General features: G+C 40.5%; 1 protein-coding gene across 1 annotated transcript in view; it reads left to right on the top strand.

Annotated features, from left to right (window-relative positions):
• The window catches only part of LMBRD1 (LMBR1 domain containing 1), a 310836-nt gene that overhangs the window by 174197 nt on the left and 116983 nt on the right, over positions 1–19656 (top strand). Inside the window, exons 10-12 of the mRNA XM_077289961.1 lie at positions 474–538; positions 12638–12740; positions 15796–15900. Coding sequence (XP_077146076.1) covers positions 474–538; positions 12638–12740; positions 15796–15900 — 273 coding nt within the window. The remainder of the gene's footprint in view (positions 1–473; positions 539–12637; positions 12741–15795; positions 15901–19656) is intronic.

Here is a 19656-nt window from a genome sequence, read left to right on the forward strand (position 1 = left end):
AATCGAGAATTTGTGGAAAGAGCTGAAAACTGCTGTTCACAAACGATCTCCATCAAACCTCACTGAGCTCAAGCTGTTTGCCAAGGAAGAATGGGCAAGAATTTCTGTCTCTCAATGTACAAAACTGATAGAGACATACCCCAAGCGACTTTCAGCTGTAATCGCGGCAAAAGGTGGCGCAACAAAGTATTAAGTTAAAGGGGCCGAATAATAATTGCACGCCCTACTTTTCAGTTGTTAAATTTACACAAAAATTTAAAATAACCAATAAATTTCGTTCAACTTCACAATTGTGTTCCACTTGTTGTTGATTCTAAACCAAAAATTTACCTTTGGTATCTCTGAAGCATGATATGTGGGAAAAGGTTGAAAAGATCCAGGGGGCTGAATACTTTCGCAAGGCACTGTATATAATCAGGTTGATCTAAATTTTACAATTCTGAGGTTTTTTTTCTCTTGTGCTTTTTTTCTAGATTTTTTGGGGCATAATCCTTTTTCTTGTGGCCCTTTTGATCATCGTATCACTCTTCCTTTCTAAGTAAGTAATATATTTTGTATTATCAAGTTAGTGATCTCTTTAATATTTGTTTTACAGGTTTTTTTTTTTTCTGGCTTTAACATAAAGACCATACTAATGTGTGGCCGGCAAATGTTTTGCCTGCTTTGTGGTTTAACAGCAGATTAGTACTGACTACTACAGTCATCATGATCTGTTATATGTAGAACAGAGTTGGTGGGAATCGATTCGCAGGACCCAGTCTTTCTGGATGGCAGCCCCAAGAACCGCCTCCTATGTCCTGGCATCCGAGACTTTTCTCTTGATTGATTAGCCAGTCTGGCACAGCATCATCATTGTGGTGTGATGCACATGTGATGTGCCACTCCAGGTAATCACAAGAAGAGTCGTGGATGCCGGATAGTCGGGGCTTTCTTCCAGCTGCCATACTGCTAGATTGAGTACTGTGAAATGATTTGCACCAACTTTGATAAAATATCCGATCATGATGACTTTAGTACTTGCACCATTACTAATAATAAGTGATGTTTTATTGTACATTCAGAGAAATAACCAGCAATACGCTGTCCATTTCAGAAAGCTAAGGGCAATCTAATTTTATTGGGTAAATTAGTACTGCTTCAAAGGTGAATAGTTGTCCAGTTTAGTAACAATTCCTTATCAATCCATCCAAATTTCTCGATCATGAAGTACTGTTAGTATGTCAGGATTAGCCATGTTGTCACTTTATGGGGTAGCTTGTAATATGTTAAGTGACCTATCTATTGGTGTTTGACCATTTTTGGATGGGCGAACCCGAACAATAAAGTTCTGCTTCCGGAATCGAATGACTACTGTTCGGGCATGGACACCTAAAACGAACTTCACCAGGAAGTCCTTGTTACTGTTCGGGTTCGGTCCCCCGAACATTGGGTGTTTGTCATGCTGTCATGTGCATGTCAGCGTGGCAAACACTGTTTATGATCAGCGATTAAATCATTCCTGCCGGTAAGAGAGCCGCAGTTCCCACACTGTCAAATTACAGCATGAGCACGAAGCTGTGATCCGAGGTACAAAGTTCACCACCTTCAGCCTTTCTGAAGCTGAGGGTTGCAGCCCCCAGCTTAGCTTTGCCTGGCTGGTTATCAAAAATACAGGGCAACCCACGTCGTTTTTTTTTTCTTTTTTTAATTGTTCATTTACAGAGCAGTAGCAGCTGATGAATACTCCCATCAGCCGCTCCTGCTCTCATTGTTAATAGCAGCAGCAGGCGGCAGCTGATGGGAGCGGTAATCCCATAAGATGTCACCAGTGATCGGAGGTAAACTTTATACCTCAGATCACAGCTAAGCGCTCACACGGTCTTTTAACAGCATTGGAACTGCAACTCTCTGACCGGCGGTGATGATTTCATCTCCGATCAGAAGCAGTGTTTGCCGGGCTGTCATGCCATGCCATTTCATGACAGCGTGGCAAACACTGGATGTTCGGGCACCCATTCAAGTGAATGGGGTCCCGGTACTGTTCTGTACCCAAACTCAAACTTTTTGTAACTGTTCGGCCGAAACCTCCGGACCTGAACATCCTGGTCTTTAAATGTCTAATAGCAGCCTAAAATTCCATAGCAGCATTGTCTTTGATTATCCCCAAAACTCAAATCAATTACAGGGACAGACCGTTTACTCAGGAGCAATAGCAACTCCAAAATTGTTATATCTCATCTGTTGAGGTAAATTCTCTAAGCCATAGGTCTGAGTGAGCAACACGGACCACAGACAATGGCAAAGCTGACAGGACTTGTCAGACAGATGTGCACAGGAACTCTAAATGTATAGTCAGTCCAAGACCTGCAGCAGTTAAATGGTTAATGGCAGAGTTGTAAGGTGTCAGCTTTCTGATGTTTAGTAGCCAAGAAGTATCCAATTATTAAAAAACATGGCTAACCACATGCATAAGTGATGAACAAGCAATCTGGATATTTGCTAGCAGAAAAAATTACACTTTGTTGCAGCAGCTTAGTGATGTAAACCACACCAGTGCTGGCAGGGAAGAATGTGTTAAGCTTACAGCAAATGAATGGTTTATGGCTCTTCTGAGCCAAGCAGTACTTGATAAAGACATAAAAGTTCAATGATGAGATGATTAGCCATCGGAGAGAATTAGAGGGTGAAACACCTAAAATACCTGTGGAAACTGGATGCAAAGCTAATGATGGCACATGGCTGTCTGAGGTTGCTTTAAAAGGTCTAAGTTGATGATGTCAAAAGAGTTTGTCAGGTTACGAGGAGGCCATATAAGAAGGAAGCAAGTCCTGGCACTAGTGCCGGGATATACAAGTAACCTTCATAACCCATTTGGCTTTTCAAAGTTATTGAGTAAGGCTACTTTCACACTAGCGTCGTGCACTGCACGTCGCTATGCGTCGTTTTGCAGAAAAAACGCATCCTGCAAAAGTGCTTGCAGGATGCGTTTTTTCTCCATAGACTTTTATTAGCGACGCAGTGCGACGCATTGCCACACGTCGCAACCGTCGTGCGACGGTTGCGTCGGACCGTCGCCACCAAAAAAACGTTGCATGTGTAACGAATAATAACACTGAGGACATTGATGGAGAAAAAAAAACAATATAGAACAAAGGGAATCCTCCGAAAACGGAGTAATAATCAAGAATATTAATTTTTATTAACAATCAAATCAGGAACTTAAAACCGGAGATAACACAAAATGTACAAGAAATAGGCACACACTGTGCAGGGGTTTGGTCAGGAATGGATTATGGATAATGAACACCATATAGTACTTAATAAATACTTATGTTATTAATCAGCCATAATGATATACAAGGAACACATGAATACAACAGATACCCTTAATTGTTACAGTAAGAATAGTTCATTTGGCCTTAGTAGTAGGGCACTGCAGTTCAGCCCGGCTGGGAACGCAGCCTCAGTGACCGGCAGTAACCTCGATAACGTCACCGTTGGTGACATTGCTCTCACAGCAGCTCATTCATCAATGGTTCTCAGCCTGGACGGTCGTATCTTAACACCGTCCAGGTTGAAAACTGTTTATCCCCCAGATATGGATTATGACGTGGGACAGAACGATGGACAGGTGAGGGATATTGTTGTTTTTTATTTTTGTTTTATTACAGAAGACAAGTGCTTCGGTGGAATGGGAGTTAGGTTAGTATAGCTGTGTTTAATTTTAAATAAAAATGGGAAAAATGTTTTGTTTTATTTCAAATGAAGGACTTTATTCTGTGTGTTTATTTCCAATATAGCTATAGTATTAGTAATGGAGAGGCCTCTCCATTACTATGCCGTGGGCTTGATGTCACCTGATAATACAAAGGTTACATCAACCCTACAAATATGAATCCCACTTGCCACCACAGGGCAAGTGGAAAGAGCTGGGTAAAGCGCCACAATTAGGGCATCTAACAGATGCACCTTTTCTGGGCTGCTATTTTTAGGCTGGTGAGGGGGCACTATCCATGGCCCATTACCAGCCTGAGAATACCAGCCTCAGCTGTCTGCTTTAGCAAATCTGGTTGTCAAAAATGGGGAGTACCCCACACCATTTTTTTAAATTATTTAAATAATTACAAAAATCTGAGTGGGGACCACTCTATTTTTGATAACCAGCCTTGCTGAAGCAGACAGCTGAGGATTTTTTTTTCTAATTATTCATTTAGGATTTTTTTTTTCTAATTATTAATTTAAAGCGCGTGTGCCGGCTGATGAATACTCCCATCTGTCGTCGCTTGCTCTTGCTGTTATTAGCGGCGATAGGCCTCGCATGATGGGAGCAGTAGTAGTGACCGGAGGAAAACTTTATACCTTCGATCACAGCTGCACTCTTGGTCTGTCATTTGACTGCCTGGGGACCGCGGCTGTCTGACTGGCGGTGATGATATTACCACCTATCAGAAGCAGTGTTTGCCACACTGTCATGCACATGACAGTGCAACAAGCACTCAGAGTTCGGGGGACCGAGCTTGAACAGTAACACTGACTTCCTGGTGAAGTCCGTGTTCGGTGTCTGTACCCGATGTGATGCAGTGACCCCTGTTACAGATAGGGGGCGCTGCATGTGCTCCTCAGGATATGCATGGAGGCATATCTGTAGTTGTAATGGTTGAAATAGCCACACACCTCCCACCTATGGGAGTGGCTACAAGTATATAATGTGACCATGTGGGTCACATGGGGAAAGATGGATGGACCTGAGTGGCCTGTGTGCCAGGTCCCGGAGGGCCTCTGTGTTGGGAGGTCCTGGGAGTAGGACTAGATCCCTGAAGAGCACATGGGGGAGGCCTTGGACCTGGGGGCCTATGTGTTGGACGGTCCCAGATGGGGATGGACGTCCTGAATAGCGCACAGAGAGGATGTGTGTGCAGAGTCCGTGATGGCACTGCGTTTGGGGAAGCTACAGCCCGTCTGAGGATCTGGACTGTCAGGTGACCTGGTGAGCAAGGCATTGCCCGGGACGGTGATCCCAGTTCGGCAGCTTCCCTGAGAGAGAGAGAGTACTGACAGGAGTCAGGAGCAGGAGCTCCTAGAAGGTAACCCAGCGTATGGGGTGCTGTGCGGTCACCCACGGCAACTGGTCAGATAAGGATCAGCGTGTTTAGAGACCGCGACCCAATGTCTTGTGCGCTATATGACTAGGGACATTAATGAACTGTTCGTGGTACAGACACCCATGGTAACTGGACGAAGTGAGAGGTCCAGCATGTTTAGTGTCCGTGAGATAAAGCCGAATATTAAGTGTCTAAAGATAAAGCTGCAACTTAATGTCACCGTTTGCTGCCTATTGTGTTCTATGAAGTGTATATGATGAACTGTGCATAATCAGGTTTATGATGCCATAATAAACCGTGTGGACTGTTTAAGTAGAAAAACCGTGCCAAAGTGCTTGAATCCCGTGCCAAGCGAGTGTCCCCCCAATACAATCAGTAAGTGCAATCTTACATCGAACAGTAGGTGTTCGGTATGGATGCCAAACTTTACTGTTCAGGTTCGCCCATCTCTACTGTCAGGTTTGAAAAATAAGGCTTGGTTGTGAAGATCAAAATAGACTCCTTCACTAAAGGATTAGAGGGTTTTTTTCAGCAACCCCTTCTCCTTGCTCCACAGCTCTGCTGGCTTACTCTCATCTTTTGACCAGAGCACATGAGATGAAAGACTATTGCTGTTTTTTTGGTACTGTTTTTGTGCCTGCCTTGTACTTTATCATCCTCTAGCACTGACTCTTCAGTTTCAGATGCTGCTTTCAATACTTCCACTTTTGATGCTGCATCAGTCACATGCTGTTGAGCACTCCCTTAACGGAGATTCTACCACAACCACTCCTCACTGTCACTCTGCTCTGTATTAAAAAAGCTTCTCCATCGCTGTTGCTGCTTTAACATCCTTTTCTTCATGACCTAGTGCTGACCGGACACAGTCATATCTTTATATAATAATATTCAGGTTGCACAAATCTGCCTTGGCACGAGACAGCAGAAAAAGTTCTGGAAAAAGCTAGTGAAAAAGCGAGCATCACTGCACATCTCCAAGACCCATGTATCCCATGTATCCACAAGTTCATCATTCTAAGGCCACATTCACACGGGGTCAGTATTTGTTAGTATTTTACATCAGGAAAAGTATAATAGAAACATGTCACCACTTCAGCATTTTTCACCCACTTGCCGTAGTTTTGTCTTGCAGTTCTGACCAAATACTGAATGTGTGAACATGGCCTAGAGGTGGAATTTTGCACTCTTCAAACATTAGTGTCTTCCACAGAAATGTTCTTCTGGATGAATGGAAATAAAATCTTAGACACACTTCAGAATATTGTAGAAATCCTTCCTAGCAGACTAAAAGCTGTTTGAGCTGCAAAGCGGAGACCAATTCCACAAGGAAAAACCTTAGCCCTTAGATACCCAGCCAAAGGCTTTAAACCAGCCATCCAGTTCTACTGCTTTACTCTGAAGAGGGGCAAAAAAAAGTGAAATGCCTGTTTGCAATTGGAACTTTTCATTTGGCTTCCTGACCTAAGTCAATTGGCAAGACCACTTTAAGGATCAATATTGCCTTAATATTGCTTATGCCAGTAGATGGAACTAAAGCTCATGTCCTCTCTAAGGAGGCTATTTGCATGTCTGTTGTCATAAAAGATAACAGGCAAATGTGTGCAATTAATTGATATACCTATTAATGATATGCAAATGATGAATAGAAACAAAAATTTTCCAAATATCTCAATTTAATCCGTATCAAGAAATGAGTGCCACACGCAGAAATACATGCACTTACATTTCTTGGCATGCTGTTACTGAGATTAATGGATGCTTGAAGAATGTACAACCATGCTGAATGCACTTGGGCATGCAAATCATCAAGTTTCGCTGCTGCACCAATCCTGGGAGTTATCAACCAATGACATCCCAAGTCCAAAGACCCTGTAGCCCATAGTAGCACGTTTAGGCCAAAAAAGGCTGTTTATACTAGCCCAAAAGAGCAGAATGCAACCTGGCATTGTGTTGGAAAGCAGCTCCTGAGACACTTTAGAGAAATGGCCATACTGCTAATTCAATGACTATAGCAATGTAACACTATGTAGTGTCCCTGGAAAGAAGACAAGAAAGGGTCCAGCTACTATACATTTTGCCCCACACCATAATTCCGCCATGACGGCTTCTTCTTTGCGATGCCCATGTTATTTTGCCAGATTTGAAGAAGGGCGCATAGTCATTCTGTTATGCAACTGAAATTATGTGACATACCAAACCTGAGGCGTCAAACGTCTTCTAAACAAACCATCAGAATGCGTTTTGATGACATTGGGTTACCAGCCTGAAGTCCAGCTATTGGTCTTCCATTGACCTCATGCCACCACTCTAAAAGGCTATCGTGCAGCAGAGCAAAGCTGCAATGGAGATTTGTCCACTTCAGTGCGGAGTTGTTGGGGTTTTTTTTTGCAGTGATAGTCATAGAGTGATCTGGAGATCACATGGGCAACTCTATGAGAAATCCTGTATAAGGGAACGTACAAGTCTCTTAGGAGCAGTGTAACATGACAGTACTAAGCCACATGTTGCTCATGCTGTTGTGAACACCTTGCTTCGCCTAAACTTGCTATCATGGCTTCAAGTATTTGAAGAAACAGGAATACATCCAACCTGTGGTTATAGTTCGCACGGAAAACGCATTGGGACAAATCCACACATGTAAAGAAAAAACATTTTGTTCCTCCAGCGATCAGTCCAATGGTAGAGTAAAATATACCTTTTAGTTATCCATTAAAAAGTTCCAGATTTCTTCAGTAACAATATTGCATACATTCAATCCCGTATGGACGACAGGAAGACACATGTGGTGTCGAAAAAGGTATATTTTACTTTACCATTGGACTGATTGCTGGATAAACAAAAGGTTTTATATATATATATATATATATATATATATATATATATATATATATATATATATATATATATATATATATATATATATATATATACAGTGTGTGTATATATAGTGTATTTTTTTTTTTTTTTTTTTTTACTTAGATTATATTAACAGATGTGATAATTGAGAGTTTGCTACCTTTTATTACAAAATATTTCACAACCCAGACCAAGAATAAATTAATTTTGCATGGTGCTTTAAACTTCAAGCCCGATAAGTTTTAAATATGTTCTGAGTAATGATGTTGGAAGTTTGAACTTTCTGCTCGTATTCTTAATCGCTAAACATCCACTGAAGAGAAGCAGAATGTTACCGAAAGCCACACTTGAGGGGGCCTAAGGCATTCCAAATACCTCTGGGAGTGAAAGGGTTAGTATGGCCTATCCATCATAATGAGTATAAATTGTAAGTGGAAAATCTCTTTATAGTCTCGTTTGGCAGACAGGAAATATCATCCAGACTTAATGTGCCATGATTATGCATCTTTAACCTGAACATATCCTGCAGCAACCAAAAAGTTGCTAAAGCGTATTGAAATTTTGAAAGTAAATGTTTTACATACACACCAAATCGTCATGTACAAAAAGCATTTTGGATACATTATGGAACATTTCTGAGAAATGACACATGAAAAATTGATGAAACTCTAGCAGCCAAGAGGCTTTTATTTTATTTTTACACTGAACTAAAATAATAAACTTTAAAATTAAAATCCTGGAGCTGGATTTGTAATATTTACAATACTGCACCCCAATTTCTCTACATATGACCACTGTCTTTTCAGCAGACATGGCACAAATTAAAGAGGTTATCCATGTGTGTGGGCGTGAAGTGCAGTGAATTCACTTAAGTAGCGGGCACACGTAATCGCCTGGCTTCTACAGGAAGACGGTGGTTGCGACTACTGTACCCGCTGTTGAAGAGAAATTAATATTCACTGCGAGCTCAGTGAATATTAATTTCTCTTTAGCAATGGGTACATGTGATTGCCCCGCTGCTGCTTGCATCGGAACAATACGCTGCGAAGGAGCACAGGGACGGTAAGTAGGATGGTTTATTTTTTTATAACGTTTATCTACTGGGGGCAATGCATACCAGTAAAGGAATGAGGAGGCCGTGCATACCAAGATGGGGGATGAGGGGGCCGATGCATACAAGGATGGGAATGAGGAGGCCATACATATCAGGATAGAGATGAGGAGTCATGCATACCAAGATAGGAATGAGGAGCCATGCATACCAGGATGGGGATGAGGAATCGCGCATACCAGGATGGGATGAGAGGACGATGCATACCAGGCTTCTACTCGAATCCATAAGTTTTCCCATTTTTTTTTGTGGTAAAATTGGGTGCAGCAATCAGCAATCCGATAGATGCTACTGCACAGATGGCGCCATCTTAGCAGACACCATTTTCTTTTTTTTCTCTAGCAAGATGGTGCCGCCTGCACAGTAGCAGCTATCGGATTGCCTATAGCTGCTACCGCTCAGGCGTGGCCGCCGCCATTTTCAAACAGATTTTTTTTCTTTTTTATGAATTTATGTTTAACAACTAAGAAACAAATTACATACACAGTATAGATGCGATCATGCTGCAGCGGAGGCTCCTGACTGGAGAAGGGGATTTTTTTCCAAGATAAATATACAGTTGAAACCAGAAGTTTACATACACTATATAAAAAGACACATATGCATTTTTTTCTTCAATATCTGACATGAAATCAGAATAAACCTGTCCCGTTTTAGGTCAAATAGGATTACCATAATTATTATTTTTTTCCAAATGCTCGAATAAAGAGAGACAGAGAATGTTTGGCATTTTCATTACTTACTGCAAAGTCAAAAGTTTACATACATTTCATTAGTATTTGGTACATTGTTTTTAAACTGAATGACTTTGGTCAAACGTATGGGATATCCTTCCACAAGCTTCTCACAATAGTTGGTTGGGCACGTTCTTCCTGACAAAACTGGTGTAACTGATCCAGGTTTGTAGGTCGCCTTGCTCACACCTGCCTTTTCAGCTTTGCTCATACATTTTCAATAGGATTGAGATCAGGACTTTGGATGGCCACTCCAAGACATTGACTTTGTTATCCTTAAGCCACATTGTTACCATTTTGGCAGTATGCTTCAGGTCATTGTCCATTTGGAAGACCCATTTCCTCCCTTATCTAATGATAACACCTATTTTGTGAAGTGCACCAGTCCCTCCTGTAGCAAAACAACCCCACAACATGCTGCTGCCACCCCCGTGTTTCACAGTTGGATTGGTGTTCTTAGGCTTCCAAACGTCTCCTTTTTTCCTCCAAACATAATGATGGTCATTATGCCCCAAAAGTTTAATTGTAGCTTCATCAGACCACAGGACATGGCTCCAAAAATTAAGGTATTTGTTCCTGTTTGGATTTGCAAACATTAATCTGTCTTTATCTTTCTTTTGGAGTGATGGCTTCTTCATGTTTGTGGCCTTCCAGCCCATGTTTAAACAGTACTCTATTCACTGTGGATATTGACACCATTTTACCAGCTTCCACCATCATCTTCACAAAGTCTTTTGCTTTTTTCCTCTTATTAATATGCACATGTTGTACCAAAGCCCGATCATCTCTGGGACACATAACCAATCTCCTTGCTGAGTGGTATGATGGCTGGATATTCCCACCTTGTTTGTACTTGCGTATAATTGTTTCTACGGATGAATGAGGCACCTTCAGGTATCTTGAATTTGTGCCTAAGGATGAACCAGACTTGTGCAAGTCCACAGTTCTCTTCCTGATATCTTTGCTGATTTCTTGAGACTTTACAATGATGTTACACAAAGAAGCAGTGTGTTTTAGCTGTGCATTAAAATACGTCCACAGGTGTTACCAAAATCAGAAGCTTATTATAGCATATTAATCTTAGTGTATGTAAACGTTTGACTTTGCAGTAAGTAATAAAAAATGCCTTAAATCATTCTCATTATTTTGGCATTTGGCGAATATCAATAATTATGGTAATCCTAATTGACCTAAAACGGGAAAAGTTTATTCTGATTTCATGTGAGATGTTGAGAAAACATGCAGGTGTCTCTTTTTATATAGTGTATGTAAACTTTCAACTGTATAATGTTCATTATGTAAACTAGGAGGCAGATCACTGAGGGATCAGTGACCTGTCAGAAGCCATACTGGTGAATACCTAATCGGATCACCATATGAAGACTCTTCCCCCCTCCCCCCCCCCCCCACAGGCAGCCCCGGATCATGAGCATATCATTAAAGGGAACCGGTCACCTAGTTTGCCAATATAAGATGCGGCCACTGCCTTTCGGGGCTTATCTACAGCATTCTGTAATGCCGTAGATAAGCCCCGGGTCCGACTTGAAAGAGAAGAACCACCAGGTTTTTTCTTTTTTTTTACTCACCTGGGGGGGGCGGTCCGATGGGTGTCACAGGTCCGAGTCCAGCGCCTCCCATCTTATGGCCGCGCTCCTGGTGTACTATCTGCCCTGTTGAGGGCAGAGCAAAGTACTGCAGTGCGCTGGCGCCGGGAAAGGTCAGAGAGGCCCAGCGACTGCGCACTGCAGGACTTTACTCTGCCCTCAACAAGCAGATCAGTATGCCAGAGCCGCGGCACGAAGCAAGCACGATGACGACATTGCATGAAGATGGGAGATACCGGACTGCCCCCGGGTGAGTATAATAAAACTTGTTTTTCTTCTCATTCAGGTCGGACCGGGGGCTTATCTACAGCATTACATTACGGAAAGCCAGTGGCCATATCTTATAGCGGCAAAACGAGGTGACAGGTTCCCTTTAACTAAAAACTGAAAATAAAGATTAGACAACAACCACAAGACGTTTTTAATCAACCAAGGTATCATTTTAATCAGTATAACGTCGTCAACCTGACAGTGTATGTAGGTTAGTGAGCACAATCCTGCTGACAGGTTCCCTTTAAGAATACAAGCTAATATCGGAAAATGTGTACTGTATCTTTATAAGGGAAATATGCTTCTTTCTTATGAGCCACCTTCACCATTCACTTTGGAAAACAGCTTAAATTAGTTTTTATCAAACCAAGATGGGCTGCCAGTACAGCAAGATATCAAGGGAAGGGGATAGTGAGAAGCAGAGAGAGACAAAGGCAGAGATTCACAGATCATGCTGCAGCTTTTTAATGTTTTTAGGTTATCCCAGTGATTGATTCACGGGTACACTGCTCAGTATTGCTATATAATGTTTTCTATGTGAAAGTGCAGGTATGCTTTAATAAATACATTTCCTCTTTAATGCTATATTTGATATATTCATATTATGCAGTAAAAAAATCATTTCAAGTGTATATTATGTACAGCAGACAACCTGACTCTCATTTAGTCCTGGGGAGCAAGAAAATCAAAACTCCACGAGGGAGAATGACATTGAATTCCTAATGCAATATGTCAACATACTACTTCTGCTGATTTCACGTGCTTGTATAGAATAATAAAAAATGACATGTAAACTTTTGAATTTTCATTTTTTTCACATTTAAATTCCTAATGGGTATGGGCAAATCACCAAAGCTTGCCACAAATTGATTTTCATAAGCCCTAAAGTTTTAGTGCATAATATCTACTGTTGTATTTTTTAATGTGTTCCCAATAGAGTTTCAACATTATTCATTTCTTTTTTTTTTCTTCTTGGTATAGCCTTGACAAAGCTCTCCATTCTGCTGGCATTGACACTGGATTTGTTCTCTTTGGAACAAACATAACAAACCCACTGAATATTATTCTTCCAATTCTTCAAAGGGTTAGTAGCATGTCCTTCAAGTTTATCATTGTCATTTTGTTTCCCGTAATAGAAATAAACCATGAAATTATATTGCAGCTTAGTTGCTTTAATTTTCATTCTTTAAATCAATAGTACACATGAAAATAAGCAACTTTATAATGTATCTTATCACAGAAATCTGCTTCTTACTCTGGGACTGATCATTCATTTTCAAAATTCTAATTTCTTGGGTAAAGCCATATCCCACTCCCTCACTGTAAGGCTGGCGTCACACTAGCAGTATTTGGTCAGTATTTTACCTCAGTATTTGTAAGCCAAAACCAGGAGTGGGTGATAAATGTTTCTGTTATACTTTTCCTCAGATTGTTCCACTCTTGGTTTTGGCTTTCAAATACTGATGTAAAATACTGACCAAATACTGCTAGTGTGACAGCAGCCTAAGGCTATGTGCACACTTTGCGGCGTCCCTCTGCGGGTTCTCCCACAGCGGATTTGATAAATCTGCAGGGCAAAACCGCTGCGGTTATCCCTGCAGATTTATCGCGGTTTGTCTTCCAGTTTCCGCTGCGGGTTTACCCATATACTATTGATGCTGCATATGCAGCAATATGCAGCATCAATAGTAATGTTCAAAATAATATAAAATGGTTATACTCACCCTCTGATGTCCCGACCTCCTCGGCGCTGGACGCGGCGGTCCGGTTCCAAAGATGCTGTGCGAGAAGGACCTTCGTGACGTCACGGTCATGTGACCGCGACGTCACGGTCATGTGACCGCGACGTCACCGCAGGTCCTGCTCGCACAGCAACCCTGCGACCGGACGGCCGCGTGCAGCGCTGAGAGGTGAGTATAGCATTATTTTTTATTTTAATTCTTTTTTTTTTTTTTTTTTTTTACACAAATATGGTTCCCAGGGCCTGGAGGAGAGTCTCCTCTCCTCCACCCCGGGTACCATCTGCACATGATCCGCTTACTTCCCGCATCGTGGGCACAGCCCCATGCGGGAAGTAAGCGGATCAATGCATTCCTATGTGTGCAGAATCACTGCGATTCTGCACAAAAGAAGTGACATGCTGCGGAATGTAAACCGCTGCGTTTCTGCGCGGTTTTTCCCGCAGCATGTGCACAGCGGTTTGCGGTTTCCATAGGGTTTACATTTAACTGTAAACACAATGGAAACTGCTGCGGACCCGCAGCTGCAGAAACGCTGCGGTTCCGTGGTAAAAACCGCTATGTGTGCACATAGCCTAAGACAACTGTCTGCAGAAGCCATCCTGCTTTTCCCTGTTTGTAGTGGGACAAAGATCATTAAGGCCCATTTTCTTGGTAAGATTGTGTTCATTGGATGAACACCAGCTAAAGATGAAATTAATAATCCTGATTTACAGGATTTTGTTAAGACTAACTTTTAGTCTGCAGCTTTTTCTATATGATCCTGAAATAAACAATGAAGTCTGCTATATATATATATATATATATATATATATATATATATATATATATATATATATATATATATATATATATATATATATATATATATATATATATTTTTTTTTTTTTATTTAATTTGAGCGTCTACTTTAATGACCCTGCAGGTAAAAAAAATATTTTTTCAAATAGTCACTGTTCTGTATTTAGCTACGGTGCTAACTTTTGAGCACTATCTCATAATACAACCGTTCCAGGCACACAGATACCTTTTTAAAATATCTTAAGAATATATTTATTATAAGGCTGAGTGTCACATTTGCCATGCACCACATCTGGTGGTTTCAGATGTGGTGTATGACAGTGTAAGTGTGTCTCCCATCCCCTTCTCCTCTCGACATCGGCCAGCCACTTCTGTGTGATCCTGTGTGCAGCAAGTGGCCATTGTAGACAGGAGAGGAATGAGATTGCACATTACACTACTGTGTGTGCTTGGCGCTTAGTGTCCGTGTGTTTAGGGCTGAGGAGCTAATGTAGGCAGTGATCCAAAGTGAGTGCTGTCAGTCAACTTAAAGGGAAGTGCTGAGGATTGTAATTGAGGAGTCAGAAAGGTGCGGCAGTGAGCTCTTGAGCACGAGGGTGGACTGAAGCCTCCTCATTTATAAATCTAATTAAATGATTTGTATATTTATTTTTTTTTACTATAAAACGCAATAGGTAAAATCTACACAACAAGTATGATTTTTATGGTTGATTGGTTTCCAATATGAATGTATAATATATATATATATTATAATATACATAGCTTAATTTTAGTTTTGGGAGCAACAGACTCCCATTAATAAGCAGTTGCCAAACACCTCTCATTACAACGTCCCTGCCCAGGAAGAATGAAGAAATTGGCGTGATAAAATCCATCCTATCAAATCCAATGAAGAACCATTTTGCAGTTTCCATAGATTCACACTTTTGCTAGAATAATACCAATAATGCTCAGTCTAATCCCTTTGACATCCTTATATTAGTAAAATTACCTCCCCACTAACGAGAGCTTCGAAATTCACTGGAAACCGTTTCGATCTTGAACTGAATAATAACATAGACTGCAGTGTGCATATTGGCTCTTCTCTGGGGAATCAGAATTTTATTATTCATGTCGATGTGCAGTAAATTCTTATCTTTCAACCGCTGTAAGCCCACATTAAATAGTCAATTAGTTTGCATAGCGTTAGGCCACGTGCGCACGGTCAGTATTTGGCCAGGTTTTTACCTCAGTATTTGTAAGCCGAAACCAGGAGTGGGTGATAAATACAGAAGCGGTGCATATGTTTCTATTATACTTTCCACTGATTGTTCCACTCCTGATATTGTCTTACAAATACTGATGTAAAATATACTGACCAAATACTCAACGTGTGAACGTGGACCTAAAGACGTGGTATAGGAAAGAAGACGATCGCTTTGAGTTGCCTGTTTTTACTACTCAAGAAAAGGAGTCTGAGTGTGAAAAATATATTGGTTTGTAATTGCTCAGTAGTTTTTCCAACTTTGTGTTCTCTTATTTGACTTAATTTTATTATGTGTGTCAAGATACTTGGTGCATATATATTTGGTTTAGTTTTCTTTTTTTTTTCTTTTTAGGTTTTCCCTCTTGACTATATCCTGATTACAGTTATCATTATGTATTTTTTCTTTACTTCAATGGCCGGCATCAGAAATATGGGTATATGGTTCTTCTGGATACGGGTAAGGAATTTATGTAATAGATTGGGGTAAAAGTTTTCATTGTTCACATGTCACAGCATACCAGTATTTTTTTAATTTGAGGCGTAAGATCCTATGTTTCAGTAGTGACAGGGCACAGCGCTAGTGTCCACGTAATGAATGGCGAGCAACTGTAGTTATATAGATTAGATGTCACAGTGCTGGTGATCAATCAACCCAGCAGTGTGATTGCTAGTTAGTATAGTTGAGGTCAATGAGATCGCAGAGCTCTACTTTTTAACCCTTAAAAAAATTGGCCATGGCATCATCCGATTAAGGATGTCATCTCGATAAAGGAAATTATTTATGTAGTTCTGGGATTTTAACCAAGTTGTTGAAGAATAAACGTTGTCTTCTTCAGAACCAGACATTGTAGCTCAAGCTTATTCAGTCGTATTACTTGTTGGACTACTTTGTGAATGGATATGCTAAAGTACCTGCATAAAATACATACAATCACAGTGGTCCTGCCAATTTATTCACTCATCTTCAGCAAGCATACATAAAATAGCACAGTAGACTACGCTGTACTATAGGGAAGTTTTAACTGGCATATATATTAACCAGGTGTGATCAGATGTGAATTTCCTTTGGCGCTTATTGTGAAGTGCTATGTACTGCAGAAGCTGGAACCATGCTTTTCACCACAGGAACCAGCTTTTACATAATGCTGGGAACCCACTGCAACAGCAAGAATCGTGGCTTTGTGTGGTCCAGTCTTTCAACTCCTTAGATCCCATGATCACTATAGACCTCATATCCTACATAGTATCAGAGAGAAAAGCTCTTAATCTGTCAACCCTTATAGTCCCATTTTAAATAAGATCATTTACTTTGAGGAAAAAAAAAATCTCCCTAAAAAATCCTACACATTTTGTATTGCTTCATCTGTTACCACAAATGGTGTTAAAGGGAACCTGTCACCCCCCCGGTGGTTTTAACTAAAAGAGCCACCTTGTGCAGCACTAATGCTGCATTCTGCCAAGGTGGCTCTTTTATTTGGGCTCCCTTCCAACTCTGCAATATACATTTTTTTTAATTTGCCCGCCATACCTGTAGTCTGTCTGGGGGCATGTCTTTTCCCCCTGGACACAAACACCTCCCAGCCATCACTCGGCCCCTCCGTGCGCCGCCTCCTGTGCCTTCATTAACGTCCCCGGCGCCTGCGCTGTAAGTTCCTTTTCGGGCATGCGAAGTTTGCGCTGCCCTTCGACTCACACCACATGATGGGAACTTACAGCGCAGGCATCGGGGACGTTAATACCGGGGGGGGGGGGGGGGGACCGGTTCCCTTTAAACAATATCATTATTTGTCCTGTATAGTCAATGCTGGTAAAAAAAAAAAAAAAAAAAGTTGCTGTTTTTGAGTTTTTTTTTTTGCCTTCCTAAAATTAATAGGGTTTACTCACACTCTTGTAGATTTTCTCATGCGAGAGAGTCGGGCCCGTTATGCTAATAACAATGGACTAAAACGCTGTCAGAGTTTGATCCTAGTGTCGTCTAAGTGTAATCCGATTCTCTCACACGAGAGAATCGCAGCACAACTGCCTAGAAGATGGAGAACTTAATTTCTCCATCTTCTCCATTGTCTCTGTGATGGAACATCAGATTGCACTCGGATGACGACAGAGTACAGTCTGGTGTATCACACGCACCCATAGACTTCTATGGGCCCGTGTGTTCCGAATATCGGAGCCACCATGTTGCAGTTGTTTTCTCGTTCCGGATGGAGATGAGAAAATAATTGCAGAACAGCACTACCCTATAGTATAACACTGGGGCGATTGCTATCCGATAAAACATCAGGGAGTGCTCGGCTGTGTTATATTGCCAGTGTGAGCAAAAAGTCAGATTCATCCCCAAAATTGAACCTTTTAATAACTACTGATCCTTCCACAAATATCAAGCCCTTTGTGGCTTTACAAATAGAAAAATAAAAAACAAAACATATTTACATAAATTTGGTATTACAGTAATTGTGCTGAACCACAAAACTATGTAATATTCTTAGTCCTTAACAGTGAGTGACTTAAAAAATGAAAAACAGTTCTACATTTATTTTAGTTTGTTCATACTTTCTACAAAAATATGGAGTAAATATCTAATTGCTATGTATCTCAAAATGGTACTAGTCAAACATATTGCTTATTCCACAGCTTCATCTATAAAAAAAAATAAAATAAGTTATGGGTCTCAAAATGTTATACATCCGTACCGGCCTCTATCAGGAGCTCTCATTGCTGCCATTTACAAGTTGCAAATGGTGTAAAACTGTCTCTTCCGGCACCCATCACCACTATTTTTCGGTTGTCTTGGCTGCTGGGACCCACCGAAGGCTCCCATCAAACACTGTCTTGCCCGTCCTGCAAAGACCATACTTTTTAGATTAGTTTTGTTATTTACTGCAATAACAAATCATTGCCGGCACAAGTCCCTTACCGGTGCTGAAAAAAAAAAAATGTTAAAGATTCAAAAAAGATTTAAAAAAAAATACAATTTCAAATTTGCGAAAACAAAAATGTAAAACAATGTGACAATGTATTGGAATGTCTGTTAAAGTCTGTTCTGTTAAAATATAACACTATTTAACTCATTTGATAAATGCTGTAACAAAAAAAACCTGACAAATTCTAAATTATTTAAACGTAACACTTTTATTTTTAATCTGAAGGAAAGCACAGCATCTTGTTTTGGTGGTCTAATTACATGAAGCGTAGATCTTCAGTAGTGAAAGTGTGAATGCTTTAGGCTTAATTGCTTTAGAAATGTCCTTCACACAGTATCATGGTAGCAGCCAAATGACTAAAAAAAAAAGAGAAAAATGTATAGTGTTTATTTTTTCTTTTTTTCAACTGTATGGAAAATTGCAATAAATTCTTTGATTACTGTAAAGTGATAATGGAAGATCTATGCAGAGATATAGTACGGTGTAAAATTTTACACAGATGTTTAAAAATGTTGCAAAGAAAGAATCGAAAGAAATAGTTTTGCATTTTGTTTAAAAAAAAAGTGTTAAAAGTGAATGAACAAAGGACTAATCTTAATCAAATCGTTATTTGGTGTGACCTTCCTGTACCTTCAAAGCAGCATCAATAATTTTTGTTACATTGTTGCCTGCAGACTCTCATTATTGTACCGCTCTCCAACCCTTTGGTGAACTCCTTCTGTTACAGCCAAATATTTTATATCTTGACTACTCAGTCCACACCGCCAGCACCCCAGTTCATGTTTTTGGGCATTGTTGAGCTGCTTGGCCTTATTTCCATGTCAAAGTGATAGCTTTTTGGCTTTAATCCTTCACCGAAGACCACTTCTCGCTTGACTTCCTAAACCAATAGATGTAGCTAACTATTCTGAACTAATGGCACTGCTTGGACATCTTCCAATTTTGAAAGGATGTAAACTTGATGTGCCTTTCATCATCTGCTGCAATAAGTTTCCTAAATCTACGGTCTTCTACAGTATGTTGCCCATTTCTTGGTGGTTCTTCATAAGACCTTGAACTGCGCATCTTGAGACCCCGGTTTGCTTTGAAATCTTTACCTGAGAGAAACCTTTTTGATGCAGTATTCCCAGTGGAGTCTTGTTGCTATGCTCTGACTTGCCATTGTGTATGTAAAACATGTTTTATAGCAGTTTGACTTTTTCTCACCAAGTTTTAAGCCTCCTATTCATCTGTTCCAGTTAAAGAATGTGTTTCAACCTACATTTGAAAATGATCATTATCACCTGGTTGGT

The sequence above is a fragment of the Ranitomeya variabilis genome, chromosome 2 (assembly GCF_051348905.1).
Source record: "Ranitomeya variabilis isolate aRanVar5 chromosome 2, aRanVar5.hap1, whole genome shotgun sequence".
Taxonomy (NCBI): Eukaryota; Metazoa; Chordata; class Amphibia; order Anura; family Dendrobatidae; genus Ranitomeya; species Ranitomeya variabilis.